Source organism: Arachis hypogaea, chromosome 6 (genome assembly GCF_003086295.3).
Source record: "Arachis hypogaea cultivar Tifrunner chromosome 6, arahy.Tifrunner.gnm2.J5K5, whole genome shotgun sequence".
Lineage (NCBI taxonomy): Eukaryota > Viridiplantae > Streptophyta > Magnoliopsida > Fabales > Fabaceae > Arachis > Arachis hypogaea.
In genome coordinates, this window is record NC_092041.1 from 113,022,728 (window position 1) to 113,042,708 (window position 19,981).

At 36.5% G+C, this 19,981-nt stretch overlaps 2 protein-coding genes across 3 annotated transcripts; both read left to right on the plus strand.

The window, feature by feature from the left end:
- The first annotated feature begins 1,277 nt into the window (after positions 1-1,277).
- LOC112755818 (phospholipid hydroperoxide glutathione peroxidase, chloroplastic) lies at positions 1,278-5,575 on the plus strand. Its single transcript, XM_025804114.3, has 6 exons — positions 1,278-1,669; positions 2,187-2,263; positions 2,646-2,707; positions 3,448-3,566; positions 3,642-3,809; positions 5,327-5,575. Exons 1-6 carry the CDS (start codon positions 1,409-1,411, stop codon positions 5,354-5,356), a joined length of 717 nt encoding a protein of 238 aa, XP_025659899.1. The 5' UTR covers positions 1,278-1,408; the 3' UTR covers positions 5,357-5,575.
- A 129-nt stretch (positions 5,576-5,704) lies between these two features.
- LOC112755815 (probable folate-biopterin transporter 6) lies at positions 5,705-19,046 on the plus strand. Of its 2 annotated transcripts, none has more exons than XM_025804110.2 (5): positions 5,705-6,789; positions 6,876-7,217; positions 14,309-14,410; positions 17,751-17,933; positions 18,237-19,046. In XM_025804110.2, the coding sequence occupies exons 1-5, from the start codon at positions 6,466-6,468 to the stop codon at positions 18,834-18,836; spliced, it is 1,551 nt and encodes a 516-aa protein (XP_025659895.1). In that variant the 5' UTR covers positions 5,705-6,465; the 3' UTR covers positions 18,837-19,046. The 2 variants fall into 2 exon arrangements, with proteins under 2 accessions (XP_025659895.1, XP_025659896.1); XM_025804111.3 differs by having other exon boundaries at positions 17,763-17,933.
- Positions 19,047-19,981: the final 935 nt, after the last annotated feature.

A 19,981-nucleotide genomic window follows, 5' to 3' on the forward strand; every position in this document is an offset into this window, starting at 1 on the left:
TTTAAGTCGGGTGGAGCCAATGGACCACAATTCTAGGGGACTCGATCTACTTCCTTTAATCCGGTTGATCCATTCAAGAGAGGAAAAGACACTTCTAATTTATTGGGCCAAGTCGTACAAAAAAGTCCAGTTTGACTTCCCATTTTTTTTATAATTAAAAACTCGCAAGGTTCGTCAGTACAGTTAGAGAGTCTCGGCAACAAGTAAAACGATACCAACAACTACCAAGATACAACACCAAGAGAGGAGATCAGTTCCAATACAGGAACAGAAGACAACACTACAACCAACAAAAGCCCAAACTTAAAATTGTTAGACCTGTATAGGAAGTAGAACATAGGAACAAATTTTACTAAGTTTTTTTTTTTTTTTTGGTTTACCCAAACGGTATCCCCCAACCCGACAGGTTGAAGACTAAATTTTACTAAGTTATTATGTCTATATGTCGGACACATTTTAGACATAATATTTGTTTGACGTGTGTTTTTTTATGTCAAAATATGTCTTAAAAACATAAAAAAAATATTTTTAGTTTGAGCACATTTAAATATGAGTCAGTATATTCAATTTTATTTTTAACTAATATTTTTAAAATAAATTTAAAAATTATATATATTATTATTTATTAAAAAAATATTTTAAATACTATCATTATAAAATATTAAAAATACTTAAAAATGTTAGTTTGTATTTTAATATTAATAAAATAATATTATAATTTATGTTTTATACTTATATTTTGGTTGTCTACGGTATCTTTCAGTTCGACAAGTTAAAGACTAATTTGTCACGGATTAGAGTTCTATTTAAAAATTTGTCGCTAGCCAATGAGTTACTATATATATAAGACGAGATTCAAATCTTCGATATTTATTTAAACGGACGAGTGAGTTGACCATTTGACTAATCCAAATTGGTTAGGTTATATATGTATATAGTATACAAATTCCCATTGTGACACTTCCCTGATTATTCATTAATGCAAAGACTTTCCAATTTCTACTTTCTACTTTCCACTTTCCACTTTCCAGTTGGCTTTTGATTCGACACTTTCCCTCTAAAATGATTTTACTTTAAATAAGCATATTTTTTCTTACTTAAACGGTTAAACCCATCCTTCCATAGGAATATTTAATCCTCACATGTAAAATTAAGAAATATAAAAAAATTGCCACAATGGTCAGAGGCACACTAATTTACTCTCCTTAGTCATTAATCATTATCCAAATCCAAAAAATAAATTATAGAAGAGGGTTTGTGTTGTTCACGTGTAGCCACAAGTAACCTATAACATAATAGTGACTGAGAATGCCCCAAGTCTCACACTCACAAATTCATTTCCATTCGCATCAAAACCCACACTCACCAATAACAACTAACTATTCAACTTCATCAATTCTCTGCAAAAATGGCTTCTTCTATGGCTTTCTCTGCCACCACCTTCTTCACTACTACTCAAGCTAGAACAGCAAATTCAAATTCTTCTTTTTCTTCGCCATCTATTCCCTTTATCAAACCCTCCTCCTTTGGTTCCTCCAAGTCAGCGTTTTTTCAAAATGGGTTTTCTTTGAACTCATCCAATCTTCCTGGGTTTGTAGTAAAGCCTCGATCTTTTTCAGTTAATGCAAGAGCAGCCACTGAGAAAACCATATATGATTTTACAGTCAAGGTATCAAGTTCCATTCCTTCATACTCTTCATTTGATTATTATAAAGTGCTTTTTTCTATTTTGTTAATAAGAAAAGGATTTTGGGGGTTAATCTTATATTTTAGCTATGTACTTGTGGAATTTGAATTTGGTGCGGGAAGTAATATGGATGGCTTAACTTGGAGGGTGCCAGGAATTGTTATTTGTTAGAAGAATTTCTTAAGATGCATTTAGAATTTGTTTGGTAAGTGCTTTTAGAAAGAAAATATAGAAACACTTAGACCGAGATAAGATAAAACAAGATAAGAAAGTTGTATCTTTGACTCTCTCTTCACTGCCCCAATTGTCAATGGATAAAAATTTGGATATTTTCCTCTAGGACAAAAGTATTTTAGCTTTTTCTCCGGTATATGAAAGTTTAGGTATGTTCAGCACCAATCTGTCATTCTATCTTACTAGTGTCAGGCTATTAGCTCATCCTACTAGTGTTCTCTCTCTCTCTCTCTCTCACAGGATGTTTTTCATGGTCATGGTGCAGGATATTGATAAAAAGGATGTTCCTCTTAGCAAGTTTAAGGGCAAGGTTCTCTTGATTGTCAATGTTGCTTCAAGATGGTATGGACTATGGACTGTCATCAAACATATCTAGTTATTAACCTTAGTGAAAAATGCTTTACCTTACTTATAAACGAGTGTAACAAAGAAAATTGGACTTTTTTGGGGTCTATAATCAATAAATTAAAGAGATATTAAAGATACTAACTTTCCTTATTAGGGTGTTAGGCATATTGTTAGGCACATTTGTTTGTAGGAAATACCGAACTGATACCTTAGTCTACAAATCTTAATTGTGCTATGGCCTAATTTTTCCTCTTTTGATGGATGCTTCTTCCTTGCCATATCTTACTCAATGTGAACATGAATATCAAATCCATAGCTGAAATTATGATTTCTGGACAGTTCTGATTAAACTGAATAACATTACTTTGAATGACAGTGGTTTGACATCATCGAACTACTCGGAACTGGCACGCTTATATGAGAAATATAAAAATAAAGGTATGTTATGCATAGAGCCATAGAGGATAGTTATTTGCTTGGTGAGCATGACAAATCAAATGGTCATGCTCCCTGCACTTCAACTTGATGTTTCTACAGTGCAATTTTTTTGTTCTGAAAAAATCTAGTTCCTTTGCAAATCATTCTGCTTTGCCTTTTTGGAATTTTTTATTTACAGTGGGGTGCGGTTTTGGGGGGTGAGGTTGTAACATTGTAAATAATTAGAATAGAAGTGCTGTAGTCCTCTATATGTGTCTATAATAAGGACTCCATGGAATATTTTAAGAACCATTTGCGGATAGTGGTTAAGACCACAAAAGAGAAAGAAACACAAGATTTACAAATTATTTATCTTACATTGTTGCCAGGTATGACCAAGTGAAGTGGGATGTATTACATTCTTCCTTATCTATACCAAGTGCATCTTAAGCTACTTATTAATATAGGTGGCGTAAGAGATTGAAAATTACTAACTTAGTATGGGTAGAAAATGGGTAAATTTGGCCTTGGATGCATCTTTGATCTCTTCATATTTGAAGAACTTTTGTGGTTTCCTTTAATTTTTTTTTTAAAAATAGAATATGAAATTTCCAGGTAGGAGATTGAAAAGTGACTTAAAAAGTTAAAATCCAACTTTATGCATCATCGAAGTCTTATTGTTTCTCTTGCACACAGCTCTAAACTGTACTTGAAAAGTAATATATTTTCTCATCAACACCACTTATGGAGTTTCTTTCCAGGTTTGGAGGTTCTAGCATTCCCCTGCAATCAGTTTGGTATGCAGGAGCCTGGATCTAACCAAGAAATTAAGCAGTTTGCTTGCACTCGATTTAAAGCAGAATTTCCCATTTTCGATAAGGTTTGGTATTGTTTTTCTCCGTTCAGTAGTACGGTTAAATTTGAATAAGCAACCTAGTAAAGTTTTGTACAACAGGTTGATGTGAATGGACCATTTACGGTTCCAGTTTACCAGTTTCTGAAATCAAATGCTGGAGGCTTTCTAGGTGATCTTATCAAGTGGAACTTCGAGAAGTTCTTGGTTGATAAAAATGGTAAAGTTGTTGAAAGATATCCGCCAACTACCTCACCTTTCCAAATTGAGGTATGTTAAGCACTCCCCTGGTCCTCGAGATTCAGTTTGTAGTTGTTACAATGATGTTGAATTTGTTAATTAATAAGGTACGTAAGATCAAAGGTTAGGGTTCTTGATGTTCATTAAATAATTGGGATATCTAGCACTAAAATTCAGAGTTGAAACTTTAATGCGGAAGACTTCACTACCAGATCCTAAAGTTTGAATTTCATCCGCGTGGCATTTCCTGTAACTTAAGTGTTATAATAATCTCCACATACTATCTTCAAACTTAGGATAAACGTACTGGAGGAGATTATCTATTTCATTCTACCCATGAAGTACCGAATTTTAATTTAGAGATATGATCTATTACTGTTGGGTTTGGTTTTGTCATATCAGTGGAGAAATTTGGTTCTAGCTCACTTTTTCTTCTATGTTGGGTTTGTTAAAGATAAACAATTCCTTGGAAATGTGTTATTTTACTAAGAGCGATGGTCTTTTAATGAAGACTGAGAGCCATTCATACAATGTTTCTATTTTGAAGAAGTGTTCAGCAGAAAGTGCTCCTTAATTGATGCTAATGACCAATAGCAGAGACGTTAGAGACCATAGTTAGCTGTGAAGTTCATAGCTTATAGCATCATTTTAGTGATGCTTACTATGAGCTCATATCCGCAAATGATGACAATATCCTCTTTTACCAACGCGTAATTTTGTCAGTTCTTAAAAAGGCTTGGTACTTGAAATGAGGAATCTTGAGTTCTTGGCTAATCATACATGATGGTTGTTTTCATAGAAACCACACTAAATTAGGCAAGTAATACTAATAGTGTGTATTATTCAAACCTTAAGACAGATATCAGTGTGATATCAGGATAAGAGAGGAAGAATGTGCAGAACTTTGACCCAGGAATATTGTGAATGAACGGATTCTTGTAAATTGGATTAGATTTCATCAAGGGAAAGGCGAAAATGGCACTTACCCCCTTAGAATACAGGCTATGTGCACTTTAGGCCCTACAATTTATAAGTAAAGTTGAACCATTAAACTTTTGAGTGTGAATTTTAGTCAAAATAACTATATTATACCCCGAACATTAGGTCATGTGCAAATCGACCCGGGAAGTTTTTTGAATGTGCAACTCAATATCAATAAAGTTTAGGGATCAATTTTCACTTTTCTCTGTGTTAAAGTTCAAAGAATTAGAATGCTCTCATCCCTTTCATAATTTTGATGTCTACCACTCTTGCTTTTTATATTTTGGTTGACATGTCGATATGTAAATAATTGTCGCGACAACTTCTGATGAAATACTAGAATGCCAAGTGAGGCATAGACACTGTTACTCATCGGACCCAAAGTTCCACCACCTTGGATATCTTCTCTTATAGGCACAGTATTTTGAGATTTATTTGCAGTCCAAAGAAACTTTTCTCCATATATTCGTGCAAACATGTTTAAGGATGTCACAAACATGTGCTATTATTATACTAAAAGCTCTTAGAAAAAGGCTTACCCCTTTTTTTTTTTTAACATTCTTCAGAAGGATATCCAGAGGTTACTTGCTGCATGAGTTGGAATCAAGAGACACAGGATGAGTACACGTAGGAGCAAGAGCCGAGCAATACTCTCATGTTACAGACGATGAATAATTTCTATTATTATCAATCAAATTTTAGTTTTGTTGACTTTACTAATGTGATTACCAATATAGAGAAGTCAAGTTACATGTTACTAGCAAATGAAAATAAATAAACTGGTAATAGAAATGGGTATAGATTTGCTTCTTTTATTTTTCCTCGAAAGAAATCTTTGGTATGAGAACTTTTACTGATCTTGTTATCTCTTGATTAGGAGGTAAATATGAGATCAGTATGGGAATAAAAAGTTTCAAATTTTTTAAAATCATTTCATGGGTTTTTTTTTTTTATTTTAATCCTAATGGATTATACATGATTTAGCCACAAATGTACCAATCCCATAAATTAAGTCAATTTTTTTCGGACATACAACAAAAATGCTATCTTTTTAGTGTGGAAAGAGGGCCTGAGCCCAAAGAAGAAACAAGGCAAGGCATAGCAGCCCTTGCAATATCATCAAACAATTAGACAAAAACAATGCAACTGGAAGCTTGGAACTTTAGTTGAAGTGGTAAATCACGGCGTCTTTTAAAATTTAATGTGCTGCACTCATGTTTTAAAATTTGACGAGACGAAGTAGTGAATAAAAACTCTTGGGTGAATTTGTGATATTGTAATACATAGAATTAAGAATTGTCTAATCCATTTGAAAAGAGAAAAAAGAAAAATGGTTTGGTGCTTCATTACTTGGTCTTTCAATTAAAATAATGTTGGGATTTCAAATCAAAAGCATGATAGTGTGATGGTATGGCGAGCTATTGTATATTTGTATTGGCTGTGGATACCCCTAAAAAATAAAATAAAATAATTAGACAATAAACAAAGAAATTTCACCAGACAAGATCTCCCTTATTGAAAACTCTACAAATTACTATTTTGGCAAACAAATAATATAAATGCAAATACTATATAACCAGATCCGGAGACTTTGACTGAAACACACTCGGAAGTCTCAAAGTCCCAATCAACCTTCAATATAAGCAAGCAAGCAAAGCAATAACATAAACATTGACTCTCAGACTCCCACTCCTAAAACCAAACCATGTCATCAATTACTACTCAAACAAACCATGAGCAAAGCCAAAACAATGACCCTCCTCCTCCCAACACCCATTTCTTCACAACAAAACCCAAACATAACAAAACCGTTATCCTTCAAACCATAACTCAACCATTTCAATGGCTCCAAAACCTCTCAACCCAGCTAAACCCAACCTTCATCCTCGGAATCTTCCTCATCCACGGCCTCCAACAAGGCTTCACCGGCTCCTTCTTCCGCGTCGCCGCCGACTACTACTGGAAAGACATCCAGAAGCTCCAACCCTCACTCGTCCAAATCTTCGCCGGAATCTACTTCATCCCATGGGTACTGTCCTACGAACGATTGTATAAAATTCTAGATTCTACGCCAATAAAATATTCTATAATTATTTTCCGTCGTATTCATAACAGGTATTCAAACCCCTATGGGGAATCCTCACCGATGCTTTTCCGATCAGAGGATACCGGCGGCGACCATACTTCATCGGCGCTGGAGTGATCGGTACGGTTTCGGGGATGGTGCTGGCGGCGAAAGGGGAGATGGCGGCGGGAGCGGCGCTGGCTTGCTTCGTAGGGGTTTCAGCGTCAATGGCGATTGCTGAGGTCACGATTGACGCATGTATCGCGAGGAATAGCATTGAAGTGAGATCTCTGGCGCCTGATTTGCAGAGTTTGTGTTCGTTTTGTTCTTCTTTTGGTGCTCTCGTTGGCTTCGTTTCTAGTGGTTTTTTTGTTCATCATCTTGGACCTCAGGTAAAGTAAAACTTATCAAATTTTATTTATTAGAAAATACTAAAAAGTCATTTGAATTTGACAAAATAAATATTTTAAATACCATTATTGGCACCTTTTTTTTTTTTAAACAAAATAAGCTCAACACAGAATAGTGGAACAATGAACTTTAATAACAAGTGCTACATAGAATTATACAATTCCTGTCAACTATCAAAAGGATCACTATCAGTCCATTCTTCGTAGCTCAGAAATGTCCGCTTTATTACTATGTCAACACCTGCTTCTTTATTATTGAATATCCTCGCATTACGTTCCACCCAGACATTCCAGATCACAGTGAAAAACCCAATAAGCCACCTTTTCTGCTCCTGTTTTTGCTTATGCCTACCAGTCCAACTCTCAAACAGTTCCCTAATGGTACCAGGAATAGCCCAATCCTCCCCAAATCTCCTCAGCCAACTGCACCACACCTGCCATGTGAGGTCACATAGAAGAAACAAATGTTTGACCGATTCTATCTCCTTCTTACAAAGAACACAGATATTATCATTGGGCATAATAACACCTAGCCTACTCAATCTCTCTTTGGTATTCACTCGACCAACCAGCACGAACCATCCAAATAGCTCAATTCTCGAAGGCACCACTCCTCGCCAGACTGAACTTGTAAAGCTGTAGCTCGTTATCTCATCTGACAGAGTCTCGGATTGAAGTATCTGTACAACAGATCTGGTAGAAAATACCCCTTTACTCTCAAACTTCCATACCAGCTTATCCTCTGCATCAGCTGCCAACTTCACCGGCATTAACCTCTCATGAAACTGGCCAAGAAGATCCATCTCCCATTGAAACAACTCCCTTCTCCACTGGAAATTCCATATCCACTCAAGTCCATTCCAAAACCCACAATTCCCTATCATAGCTCCTTGTTGGTTTGAAATAGAATAGAGTCTTGGAAACGCCAGTTTCAAGGGTCCACCGTGCAACCAGTTATCCTCCCAAAACATAGTGCTCCTTCCATTACCTACCTCCATCGCCATGCCAGTCAGCATTTTGTCTTTTATTCGCTGCTCTATAATATTCAAATGGCAAATGTCTTTCCAAGGCCCTCCTTTAACCGGTAGCTGCTGATTTACTAGCATTATATCCGGGTTCAGGTTGTTACACGAGCAGACAATCTTTTTCCACAAGGGGCACTCCTCCTTTGAGAATCTCCACCACCACTTAAACAGGAGTGCTGTGTTTCGAATTACTGCATCCCCAATCCCCAAGCCCCCAACTTTTTTCGGCGCCTGAACCAGTTCCCACTTAACTAACGGGATACCCTCCTTACCATCCCCCTTACACCACATAAATCTCCTTTGCAAGGATATCAGCTTATCCGCAACCACCTTTGGCATTTTGTACAGACTAAGGTAATATATTGGAAGGCTATTTAGCACTGATTTAATGAGCACGAGCTTACCCGCTTTGTTTAATACTTTTGCTTTCCACAGGCTGAGTTTCTCTTCCACCTTATCTATTACCGGTTTCCAAGTCTTCACCATATGCGGATTTGCTCCCAAGGAAATTCCGAGATACCTAACTGGTAATACTGCTTGCTGGCACCCCAATATACCACACGCATGATCTATCCACTCCTGCTCACAATTCACCGATATCAGATTTGATTTATCAAAATTGATGCTCAACCCCGACATCAACTCAAAACACTGCAGCAGTCTCTTGTAGTTCACAATCGTCTCTGTCACCGGGGGACAAAACAATATCGTATCATCCGCAAATTGTAAATGCGACAATGCGATATTCTTTCCCCCAACTAGCAGCGGATCAATGCGGCCATTCCTGATAGCTTCTCCCAGCATCCGATGCAACACATCCACTACTAGCACAAACAGAAATGGAGAGAGGGGATCCCCTTGTCGGAGACCTCGCTCCATTTTAAACGGCTTGGATGGCGACACATTTACCAGTACAAACATAGTGGCCGTAGTAAGACACTCCTTGACCCACAACCTCCAACGCTGTCCAAAACCCATTTTCTCTAACACTATATCCACGAAGCTCCATCTGACTCTATCATAAGCTTTATGAAAATCCAACTTTATAATTGCCGCTTTCTTTCTTCGTGACTTCAGCCAATGGACCGTCTCACAGGCGATGAGGGCACCGTCGTGAATCTTTCTGCCTTTCACAAATGCAGTCTGAGTCTCACCCACCAAACCTGGCATAACCGCTCTCATTCTTCTCACTAACACATTTGAAACCACCTTATACACACATCCCACTAAGCTAATCGGACGGAAATCCTTAATCTCTTTAGCCCCCACAAACTTTGGGGCTAGCGTCACCCAAGTTAGATTTACATCTGTAGGTAGCTTAGCCCTTTGGAAGAAATCCATGACTGCCTCCGTGAACTCCTGACCAATCTCTTCCCAGCAATTCTTAATGAAATTCATGTTATACCCATCACTACCCGGGGCCTTAGAAGACTCACAATCCCAAACTGCCTTCCTGATTTCCTCCACAGAAGGGATGACCTCCAAGGCGTCTGCCTCATCCCTACCAATTTGCTTCAACAACCCATCCCGTACACCAATCCTAGGAGCAGGCTCCTGCCGATACAACTCCTTGTAGAAACCCCTTATTGCATGCTTTATCCTTACTTGATTCCTTACAAGTCTCCCATGGATCATCAGAGTATCAATCCTGTTATTTCGCCTCCTAGCTGAGGCAATGTTGTGAAAATACCGGGTATTCCTGTCCATATCCCTAACATGTTTGGACCGAGACAACTGCTTCCAATGGATTTCCTTCCTAACGTACCACTTTCCACAAAATCTCACCAACGCCTTCCGTCTAGCCTCCGTTGTATTATCATAGATTCCTTCACTAACCTGATCATCCAGTTTCCTTATCTCATCCTCAAACTTCATAATCCTATTATCCATATCACCAAAATTATCCTTATGCCATTGTCTCAAAGGTGTCGTCAAGGCCTTCAGTTTACCAAGGAACGGAGTACCTCCCAATTTTCGCCATTCATTCTTTACTGTCAGTAGAAAACCCTCATGTGTAAACCAGGAATCCAAACTCCTAAACGGTCGAGGACCCTCTCTTACCCGTGTATCATCCACAATTAACGGGCAATGATCGGACAAGCCCCTTGGACCACCTCTCAGCCTAATGTCAGAGAATTCTTCCACTCATTCAATACTAACCATCACCCTATCTATTCTGCTACAAGACTGACCCCTGAACCATGTGTACTTCCTATCAGTAAGGGGTAAATCCACTAGCTGCATGTCTTGAACCCAACTTTTAAACTCTTCCGCCGAGACTGACAAACTCATCCCCCTTTTGCGATCCTCCACTTGTAAAATCTCATTAAAGTCTCCCAACAAACAGAAAGGAACCTGGCACAAACCCGCAATATAACTCAATTCCTCCCATACCACCCGCTTTTCTTCCCTCCCATGTGCCCCGTACACCAAACAATAGGCACACTGGAAGTTATTTTTTGTTAACACACCTTCAACGCACAACCACCTCTCCCCTTTATAACAATTACTTTTTTGAAACATCATATCATCCCACATCAACAGAAGCCCACCAGCTGCCCCAACAGATTCCACAAACTCCCATCCTACAGTACTACTTCCCCATATCCTGGCAACATCATATTTCAAAATAACCTCCTTTTTTGTTTCAATTAAGCCTAACATGTTCACATTATATTTCTTCTTTAATGTTTTTAACATGCTCAGTTTTCCGTCTCCCCCCAAACCCCTAATATTCCAACAACTCACAATCATTTAACCAAATTATTTCTCACCTTACATTTGTTCTTTGGACGACTCCTTCTTGCCTTTTCTTTTTGTTTCGCCAACTTCCGTTTCTCCGCTATCTTTGCATTCTCAGCTTGTAAAATACTCATAATATCCACATCTTCATCATATAACTCAACGCTTGATTCCACTGCCAGATTCCATGTAACCTCCGATTCCTTGAGTTGTGCTTCCTTAAAAATTATGTCGTCCTCTCTCTCTCTGGACTTTCCTTCATCTGCTTCCATGACCACCCCATTCCCAATTTCCCCCTCATCAATATTCAGCCCATGTATACCCATTTTTGCTTCACGAGTTGTCTCCAAGAACTTCTCAGACACCCCCAACCGGTCCCCGTGCATCGACTCACTCCCTGCAGCAGAACCTTCATGAAGAGCCCCTGCCCCTGCTTCGATCGCTCGCTTCCCCGCCCTTATCACCGTCCCGCAACCACCATCCATGCCCTCACCCGACCCCTGAGCTGTTACGTCGTGTATCTCAACCTCCGCGACGCGCGATACAGCCAGCGTCAGGGCCTCTGCATCAGAATCTTCATAATGAGCCCTTACTTCTGCAACGACTGCACTCTTCCCCACCCCTGTCACCGTCCCGCAACCACCAGCCATGCCCCCACCCGACCCCTGGAATGTTCCGCCATGGAGCTCAGCCACAGCTTCGCGGGATACAGCCAGCGGCAGGGCCCCTGCAGCAGAACCTCCATGAATAGCCCCTGCTTCTGCATCGACCGCGCTCTTCCCTGCCCCTGTCACCGTCCCGCAACCACCAACCATGCCCCCACCCGACCCCTGTACTGTTACGCCGTGGAGCTCAGCTACAGCTTCGCCCGATACGGCAAGCGTCAGAGCCGGACTCATCTTCCTTGCCCCTGCGTCGTCTTCTCCATTTCTCCCACAGGTGAGCACCGGTACTCGGATTTCACGCCCAATCGGAGCCAGAGACTCAATCGCACTCCTCCCATCAACCCCTGCCCGCTCTCGCTGCACATGGGTTAGGGTTCCAGTGACCCGGTTTGCCACTAGCCAGCCTATCCCAGGCCCAATTGCGTTCCCCAAATCCAATCCCACATCCTGAATACCGCATGGCCCACATCCCTGCTTCATAGTTATTGGGTTTAGATGACTTAGGCCCAACTCATGCTCTCCTATGCAGCACACCTTTTCTTTTGATAATAGCTGGCCCAAACTAAATGACCCGTTTGGTATAACATTCACTCCCGGCTCCCTTCCTTCCTCAGTATACATCCCCTGTGTAACCGTTTTCTCAGAATCTTCCTCATCACTACCAGATCCCTCCGTAACTGCCTTACCTTGATTCTGTGTACAACTCACTGAATCCGTTGCATCACCAAGATTTTTGAAATTCGAAAACTTAACGTTCACATCATTGAATAACACCTCCGGAATTACTATTCTATCCTTCCCACAGTCTCCCTCCGGCAAACTACCGGTTATCAGGTCTGCCGCCGGATCCCAATGCACCACCGTCTTTGCCTGTCTATTTTCACAGTAACCGTCATCGTCCCTCTCACCCTGGTCTGTTATCCTCTCCAACAAACCCTTAGTCCCAACAGCCTCCAACCTCACCTCTTTAACAAACACAGTAAACTCCTTATTCCCAATAGCAATATTGACCTACTCCCTAATGTCATCCATTTCGCCAGTAACAACTTGAAATTTTCCCACCCTAAAAGAAACCCCTTCTCCTTCTGGAACATCATAGTGAAGAACTTCTCCCCATAATCTTCCTACCGCTTTAAATGATTCTAGTGACCAGACATGAAGAGGCATTCCATAACATTCCAACCACACTTTACGAGACACACATCGTTCCGACTCATCCCATCGCCGGATCCGATGAAAAACTTGCAGCATAGTATCCAATTTAAAGGTATACGCCTCATCAGCATGCTCCACAGTGTCGAACGTTACTAACACTTTAGTCTCCCCGATCTCCCTCACGTCCTCTACATGATGCCAGTTGGTACGGATGACTCTAGTCAAAGACCGGAGTGCCATAGGCTTCAGTGTATAGCCCACTAAGCTCCTTACCAACCAGTTCATATTCTCTGCTTCAATAGGTATTTCGACCCTTTTCTTGCATCCATTGCTCTGCTGAACATGCAGTCTGCCACCTTCTTGTGTTTCTTCTGCCACAGGATTAACAACCTCCTCATGAGGCTTAGGAATAAACCCTGGCCTCCGTTCCGCTATCCGTCGAGATGCCACATTCACCTGTTTGTCCCCCGCCTGCCAATTCCTACGATACTTGGCTTCCCTCACAGAAATAATTCTACCACGTAGCCTGAATTGGTTCATCTCTGCTATAGCCTTCAGAGCACCCCCTTTTGTTGTATATCGAACAAAGGCAAATAGGTACAGCATTGCACCCTTTTGTTTCCTGCTGAGATAGACATCGTTAATCCTCCCCGTCCAACAGAATAGCTGGAACAACTCTCTCCTGGATACATCCTCCGGCAGATTATCCACAAACACAGAAAAAGAATCCTTCTCCAACCGATGATATTCCTCTCTATTCCAGATTCTCGGATCCTTCAATCGTGAATAGGAGCCCCGTATCCCACCCCCACTTGTGTTTCCCCCCCTTTCAATCTCTCGGTCACTCATCCTCACAGATATTGTTAGATTCACAATTTCACACTTGTACCGGTTTCCGCTCAAGCACGCTTAACTGCGGAGTTCTGATAGGATCCAGTGCATTAGTGCTGGTATGATCGCTCTTTGGGGGTTAAATATGTTACAAGCTAAGAAGTGTAACCAAAATGCAGATACAAAAACTATTGATCATCTTCAATTGCCAAAAACCATTATTGGCACCTGTTTGACTGTTTCGCCAAAGGAGCCATCGATTTTGACAAATGAACGAAGCTAGATCTAAATATTTTGTATTTGTATGAACATACCCTAACGAATGAATATTTGGTAGGATAATGTTAATTATAAAGTTAAAAAGGGAACAACTAATAATTACAATTAAAAAGTCCTGATTGATTTTTATGGAGTCTGTTTTTGTTTTTCATATGAGGGCAATTAATTTTTTTAAAATGTAATTAGATTTAATTTTTCATATGAATTATCTAACAATTATATTTGTTTTTTTAACTATTTATAATTTACACAATAAATATAAAAAAATAATTATTTTTTATCGGAATTAAATTAATACTATTATTGGTTGTTGCTTTTTTTAAAAAATTGTATAATTAGCATTTCCCTATATCTTCTACTTGTGTATATATTGTAGGGATCACTGGGTATTGTGGCGGTTCCTCCAGCTTTAACAATTTTGCTGGGATTCGTGATTTATGAACGCAGAACAGATGCCTTGCATAATGAAAAGAAGCAGGTTTGACCACGTTTTCTCCTTTCGACCTCCCAAAAATTTAGCTTGCTTTGTCCTAAAATTGTTAATTCATGATGGCACAAATACGAGAAGAGCACAAATAGCTTTTTCAATTTTTTATTCGCAAACACATGTAGTGGTTAAAATATAAAAAATATATTTTATTTTTTAAAATACAAAATATTTAAATTTTTTAAAAAGATTTAGACGTTCATATTTTAAAAAAATATATTTTTGTATTTTTTAATTAATCAATAACTTATTTACTTTTTAAGATAAAAGACTAAAAATCTATTTATCGTTTTCTCTAAAATAATTAACGTTCTGGTTGTTATAATTGATAGATCACAAAAGGTCCAGTTGCGTTAGATACCATATTTTTATTTGTTTTATGTCTAAATTTTCTCCAATAAAATTTAATTTCCTTTACATTTTTCTGAAATTTAATTTAAGGAGCTTAGACCATAATATACCTTTGCTGTGAAGGAGGCCTCTCCTTTTTCGTGTTATATGCTGAGAGAGATTATCAAGAGTAGGATGCACATGTTTAGGATTGGCTTAGTTTTCATTTTTTATTTTTAGTTTTAATATTTTTATTTTAAAATAAAAAATAAAAATAAAAAATCAAATTCTGTTATTTTTATTATTTTTTATTCTTCAATAGAACCTAAAAAATTATGATATTGACAATTTAACTTTTAAAAAATATATATACATAAGTAATTCGTAAAAGATGAATAATATTTTAACTAATATCTCTAAAAAAAAAATAATTTAATATATATATCATTAAATCATCTCTTAATAATTAATTAGAATTAATTGGACCGGAAGTTGCCGTGCGTTTAATTTAAAATGTGCATCAGTCAAATTTCATAGTTTTTTAGGTAAAACACCTCCATAAACCAAAAAGACATGGATTTTACGTAAATTTTCTAAATCAAAATTCGTTACGTGCATATTTCAGAATATATTTTTATATAAATTGAATTGATGTAATTCGATTTAGGCGTATAAATAGTAAATCGAATTGATTAAATTTGAATTACTAGCAATAAGAGTAAATCAAATTGACAATTTAATTTAACATGATGTAAATTTGCTTTAAGATAAATTGATCCTATCAAATTCGATTTATGTGCAAAAATGTACTAATTGCATAAATCGAATCCTGTATTTTAATACCCAACAAATCAACAATTATATCTAGGTGCGATCTGTGGTGGCCACAAATTTGCTGTGGCTATGATGTCTATGCTAGTTGCTACAATTATTTCTTTACACGTAAACAAAAAGGATTTTCTTTTCTTTAACTTCTATATTGTTAATCACGAACACTAAGCAGGGACGGTAAATATTTGGTGGTTGATAAATTTTTAAATAATACAAATTTATGTTAGAAAAATTAAAAAGAAATAGAAATCTTATACAACTTACTGTTACACCCTCAACCGTTTTTTTTTTTTTTTTTTTTTTTTGGACGTGACACCCTCAACCGTTTAACCATGGCTACCTGCAACACTTTTTTTTTTGGACAAGGCTTTGGCCAAAATCCGACCCAGACTAGAAACCAATCATAACCTGAACACCCCGACCCGGTATCCAAACGATAACCCTCCAATACTGTAACACATTTTGATCTCTAGCTTCCTCTTAACGGATCTTTACGTGGGAGCAGACCATTGGTGTGCATCCATGGTGACTTGACTCCCTCCCGCCGAACGTGCTTCGACATAGGCGCTTCATGGATTTCCATTACTACGTGTGCTATGTCGGCTGCTGTTACCACTGAAATCCTCCGTCCTCTCTTGCGGTCTTTGTCCTTGCTGAATGTCTTCGTAGAGATGCTCATCTGGTTGATGAAGAAACTGCGATCCGGCGTTGCTTTTGCTATCTGTTATGCACAGGTCGCATGATTTGACATTTCTAACCTTGGCATATCACCTAATAGCTATCGTATCTCTACGGTAAAACAACAAAATTTGACCGTGCTTAATCTTGCCAAGACAACTTAACCACACTAAAGAACACTCTACTTGCCACCATAGCCACAGGCACCGTAGATGCAGCCTTATATTTATATAGAGTCAATGCTAAATCAAATTCGAGAAAGTCTAGGAGCCAGTAAATTTTAGGGTTTTTAGCCATCAATTAGTTATCAATGATGTTTTTAGTAGTGTGTGATTGCATCTAATAGTGTAGAATCATTTAATTTCCTTTTGATGGTTAAGTGTTGGTCAGAATTTAACAAAAGTGCTAGTCCCTAGCACTCATCAAATTCAATTAGTTCGATAATGCGACTCTATGAAAAAAAATTGCATTTTATAAATTTTAAAATTTTTTATTATAGTATAAATTAGTAATGAGTACATTACAAATTTTTATAGTATTCATGATAACATTTTTTAAAATTTTATAAAAATATTTAATTTAAAATTGTTATGATGAGTACCATAAAAATTTGTAATGTATTCATTACTAATCTATACATAATAAAATTTTTTTAAACTTTATAAAATGCATTTTTTTCATAGACTCGCGTTATCGAACTAATTGAATTCGATTTAACATTAACTCCATATAAATATAATTGTTAGTGTATCAAAAATTCAAAATACAGTAAATTGAATTTCATTCGTGCATTTTGCACATAAATCGAAGAGTAATGCTAGGGGACCAGCAACTTTTGTGATTGGTAGCCATCAAATAGTCATCAATGATAATTTAATGGTGTGAGATTTCATCTAATGACTCACTTTTCTCTGCTGGTTACATGCTGGCCAAAATTCAATAAAATTGCTGGCCCCTAGACTTTTCCTTAAATCGAATTTAACCGCTTCAAATTGTATATATGCATGCTAAATCGAATCATATCAATTCGATTTTACCCTTATAGTTAGTAATTCAAATTTGATCAATTTGATTTATTACTTGTATGCCTAGATCGAGTTGCATCAATTCGATTTATATAAAAATATGCTCTGTGACATGCACGTAACAAATTTTGATTTGGAGATTCACGTAAAATCCATCTCCCTTTGGTCTATGAAGGTGTTTTATCCTAGTTTTGTTTGTTAGGGTAAACTATTAACACCCTCCCTCCCCCAATCTCCAAATTACTAGAATGCCAGACAAAATAATCTTTACTTTTGTTAACGATAAAATATTCTCTTAATATTTAAAAATGCTACAAAAATACCCAATTATAAAAAAAAGATTTTTCTTTATGAAATAGACTGATATAAAAATGAAAATGTCAATGTGACATCTATTACATCCTAAATCCCGTTAGTATTGTATGTTTAATTTGCTAGCCAGATGATCTTACTAATAACTTAATAAGACATTTTTGCAGGCAGTGGAGGGAGTAGGAACAAAAATTAGAATTATGTACAAAACAATGAGACACCCTCAAGTATGGAAGCCTTCTCTCTACATTTTTCTCTCCTTGGCTCTTAGTGTAACCACTCATGAGGGACATTTTTACTGGTATACTGATCCAAAAGCCGGCCCTGCATTCTCTAAGGTTACCATTATATCAAATGTTATTCCGATTTGCACTTTATTTACCATTAAATAGAATATAAATTTTATTTAAATTAAACTCACATTCCATTTAACATTGTATCTCATTATATATGTGCACATATTACGACTGTTTTCCTTTTCTTATTTTTGGGAGTAACTATTATTTCTAATTATAAAAAATTTAAGCTTCAATAATTATAATAATCAATAATCATGAAAGATGTAAATTAACTTGATAGCACAGGAAAAGCAATTTTCTGCAAGATAATACTATTTTCTTACAAGATTGTTTTATATGCAGGAGTTTGTTGGAGAGATATATGCAGTAGGTGCATTTGCTTCAATACTTGGTGTCATGATCTACCACAAGGCTCTAAAAGACTACCCATTTAGAACCTTAATATTCTATGCACAACTCCTATATACGATTTCTGGGGTAATAGACCTATTCTTCATCCTCCGTTGGAACCTAAAAGTTGGAATCCCTGATTACATCTTTGTGATCATAGAAGAATCATGCACAAGAATCACAGGCAAAATTAAGTGGATGCCCATGTTGGTTCTAAGCACACAATTGTGCCCTTTGGGAATTGAAGGCACATTTTTTGCATTGTTAATGTGCATTGATAGCATTGGTGGGTTAATTTCCAAATGGGGTGGAGGGTTGCTTCTTCATGCGGTTAATGTCTCTAGGACTGATTTCACTAACCTATGGTTCGCTGTGTTTATAAGAGACTTGCTTAGATTTGGGACACTAGCTTTTGTTTTCCTTGTACCTAAGAAAGGTCAATCTGAGGGGTTGCTCCCTTCTGAACTTTCCGGAGAGAATGTGAGTAGTGATGGCAATGTGGATGAAGAAACCTTAGAACTTGTCCCCACCAATGTAAAAAATGAAGTATAGCTAGATAGTAACATTTTTATTTGTTACAATGATTATGCAAATATATATTTTTTTCACCCACTTTATAAGAGGAGACACTATCAATTTAATTACGGCAGTTTGAGGTACACCTATCATAATTCTTATGTAATATATAAGTAAAAGAGTACTGTTAACGACAACAGGTTTTGTGATTTATAGCCATTAATTAATTATTATTAGTATTTTTAATGGTATGAGATTATTTTTTTTTATTAATTAAGTGTTGGCCAAATTTTAATAAAAATACTGGCTTCCTAGATTTACAGTAAGTAAAATTCACTTAATTTAATTAATATTTTTTATGTAATTAATGTCCTTTCTTATTACATTATTTTACCACAATAATTTGCTCTAGTTGTACTTTCTATATATTCATCTAGTCATATATTTTTAGATTTAATGCATTATTCCTACAATTAAAATATTAAAATATTTTTTATTTTTATATTTAGAAATTAACTTTCACTACCCTAGTTAAAAATTTCACAACCCAATTGTTATGTATGTGTAGTATATAAAATGTTTTAATAGGCATGAAAACTTTTTAGAAAAAAAAATTTTTTTTTTGATGCATTAACAACATAACATAATGAATTTTATAAAATTATCTAATTAAATTTATATATGTTAATGACTTTTAAAGTAATAAATTTAAAAATAAGTTATTTTTATTGATGTAAAATTATACTTTTAATTATAATGTTAGCATACATTATAATTTCTTTCTTAAAGTAAATATTTTAATTAAAATATTTTTTTAATTGTCTAACGTATTTTACAGTTTAACAGGTTAATAACTAATTTTTTGCTAATATGCACTCTATTTAAGAATATATCATTAGTCAATAAATAAAAATAAATTCTATATTTTTTAATTGAAAAAATATAATGTAATTTCTAATTTTTTAATTTTTTTTATATTTTTTCTTTGTTCTATTTACAAAATATATAATAAAAAAGGTAAAAATTCATGTACACTTAATTTTATATGAAATTAATAACTGAGAGTCGTTAGATATAATTTAATCAAATCTATCAATATATTTAATGACTTTCAACTTTTAACTTTATATAAAATTAAGGGTAATGCTACTGTGCTGAAAGAAAAAATTTTCCTCATGTGC

Coding starts and splice junctions, on each gene's coding strand:
- LOC112755818 (XM_025804114.3), top strand. CDS start 1,409: ATGGCTTCTTCTATGGCTTTCTCTGCCACCACCTTCTTCACTACTACT. Junction 1,670..2,186: donor TATATGATTTTACAGTCAAG/GTATCAAGTTCC, acceptor GTCATGGTGCAG/GATATTGATAAAAAGGATGT. Junction 3,567..3,641: donor AATTTCCCATTTTCGATAAG/GTTTGGTATTGT, acceptor TTTGTACAACAG/GTTGATGTGAATGGACCATT.
- LOC112755815 (XM_025804110.2), top strand. CDS start 6,466: ATGTCATCAATTACTACTCAAACAAACCATGAGCAAAGCCAAAACAAT. Junction 6,790..6,875: donor GAATCTACTTCATCCCATGG/GTACTGTCCTAC, acceptor TATTCATAACAG/GTATTCAAACCCCTATGGGG. Junction 7,218..14,308: donor TTCATCATCTTGGACCTCAG/GTAAAGTAAAAC, acceptor TATATATTGTAG/GGATCACTGGGTATTGTGGC.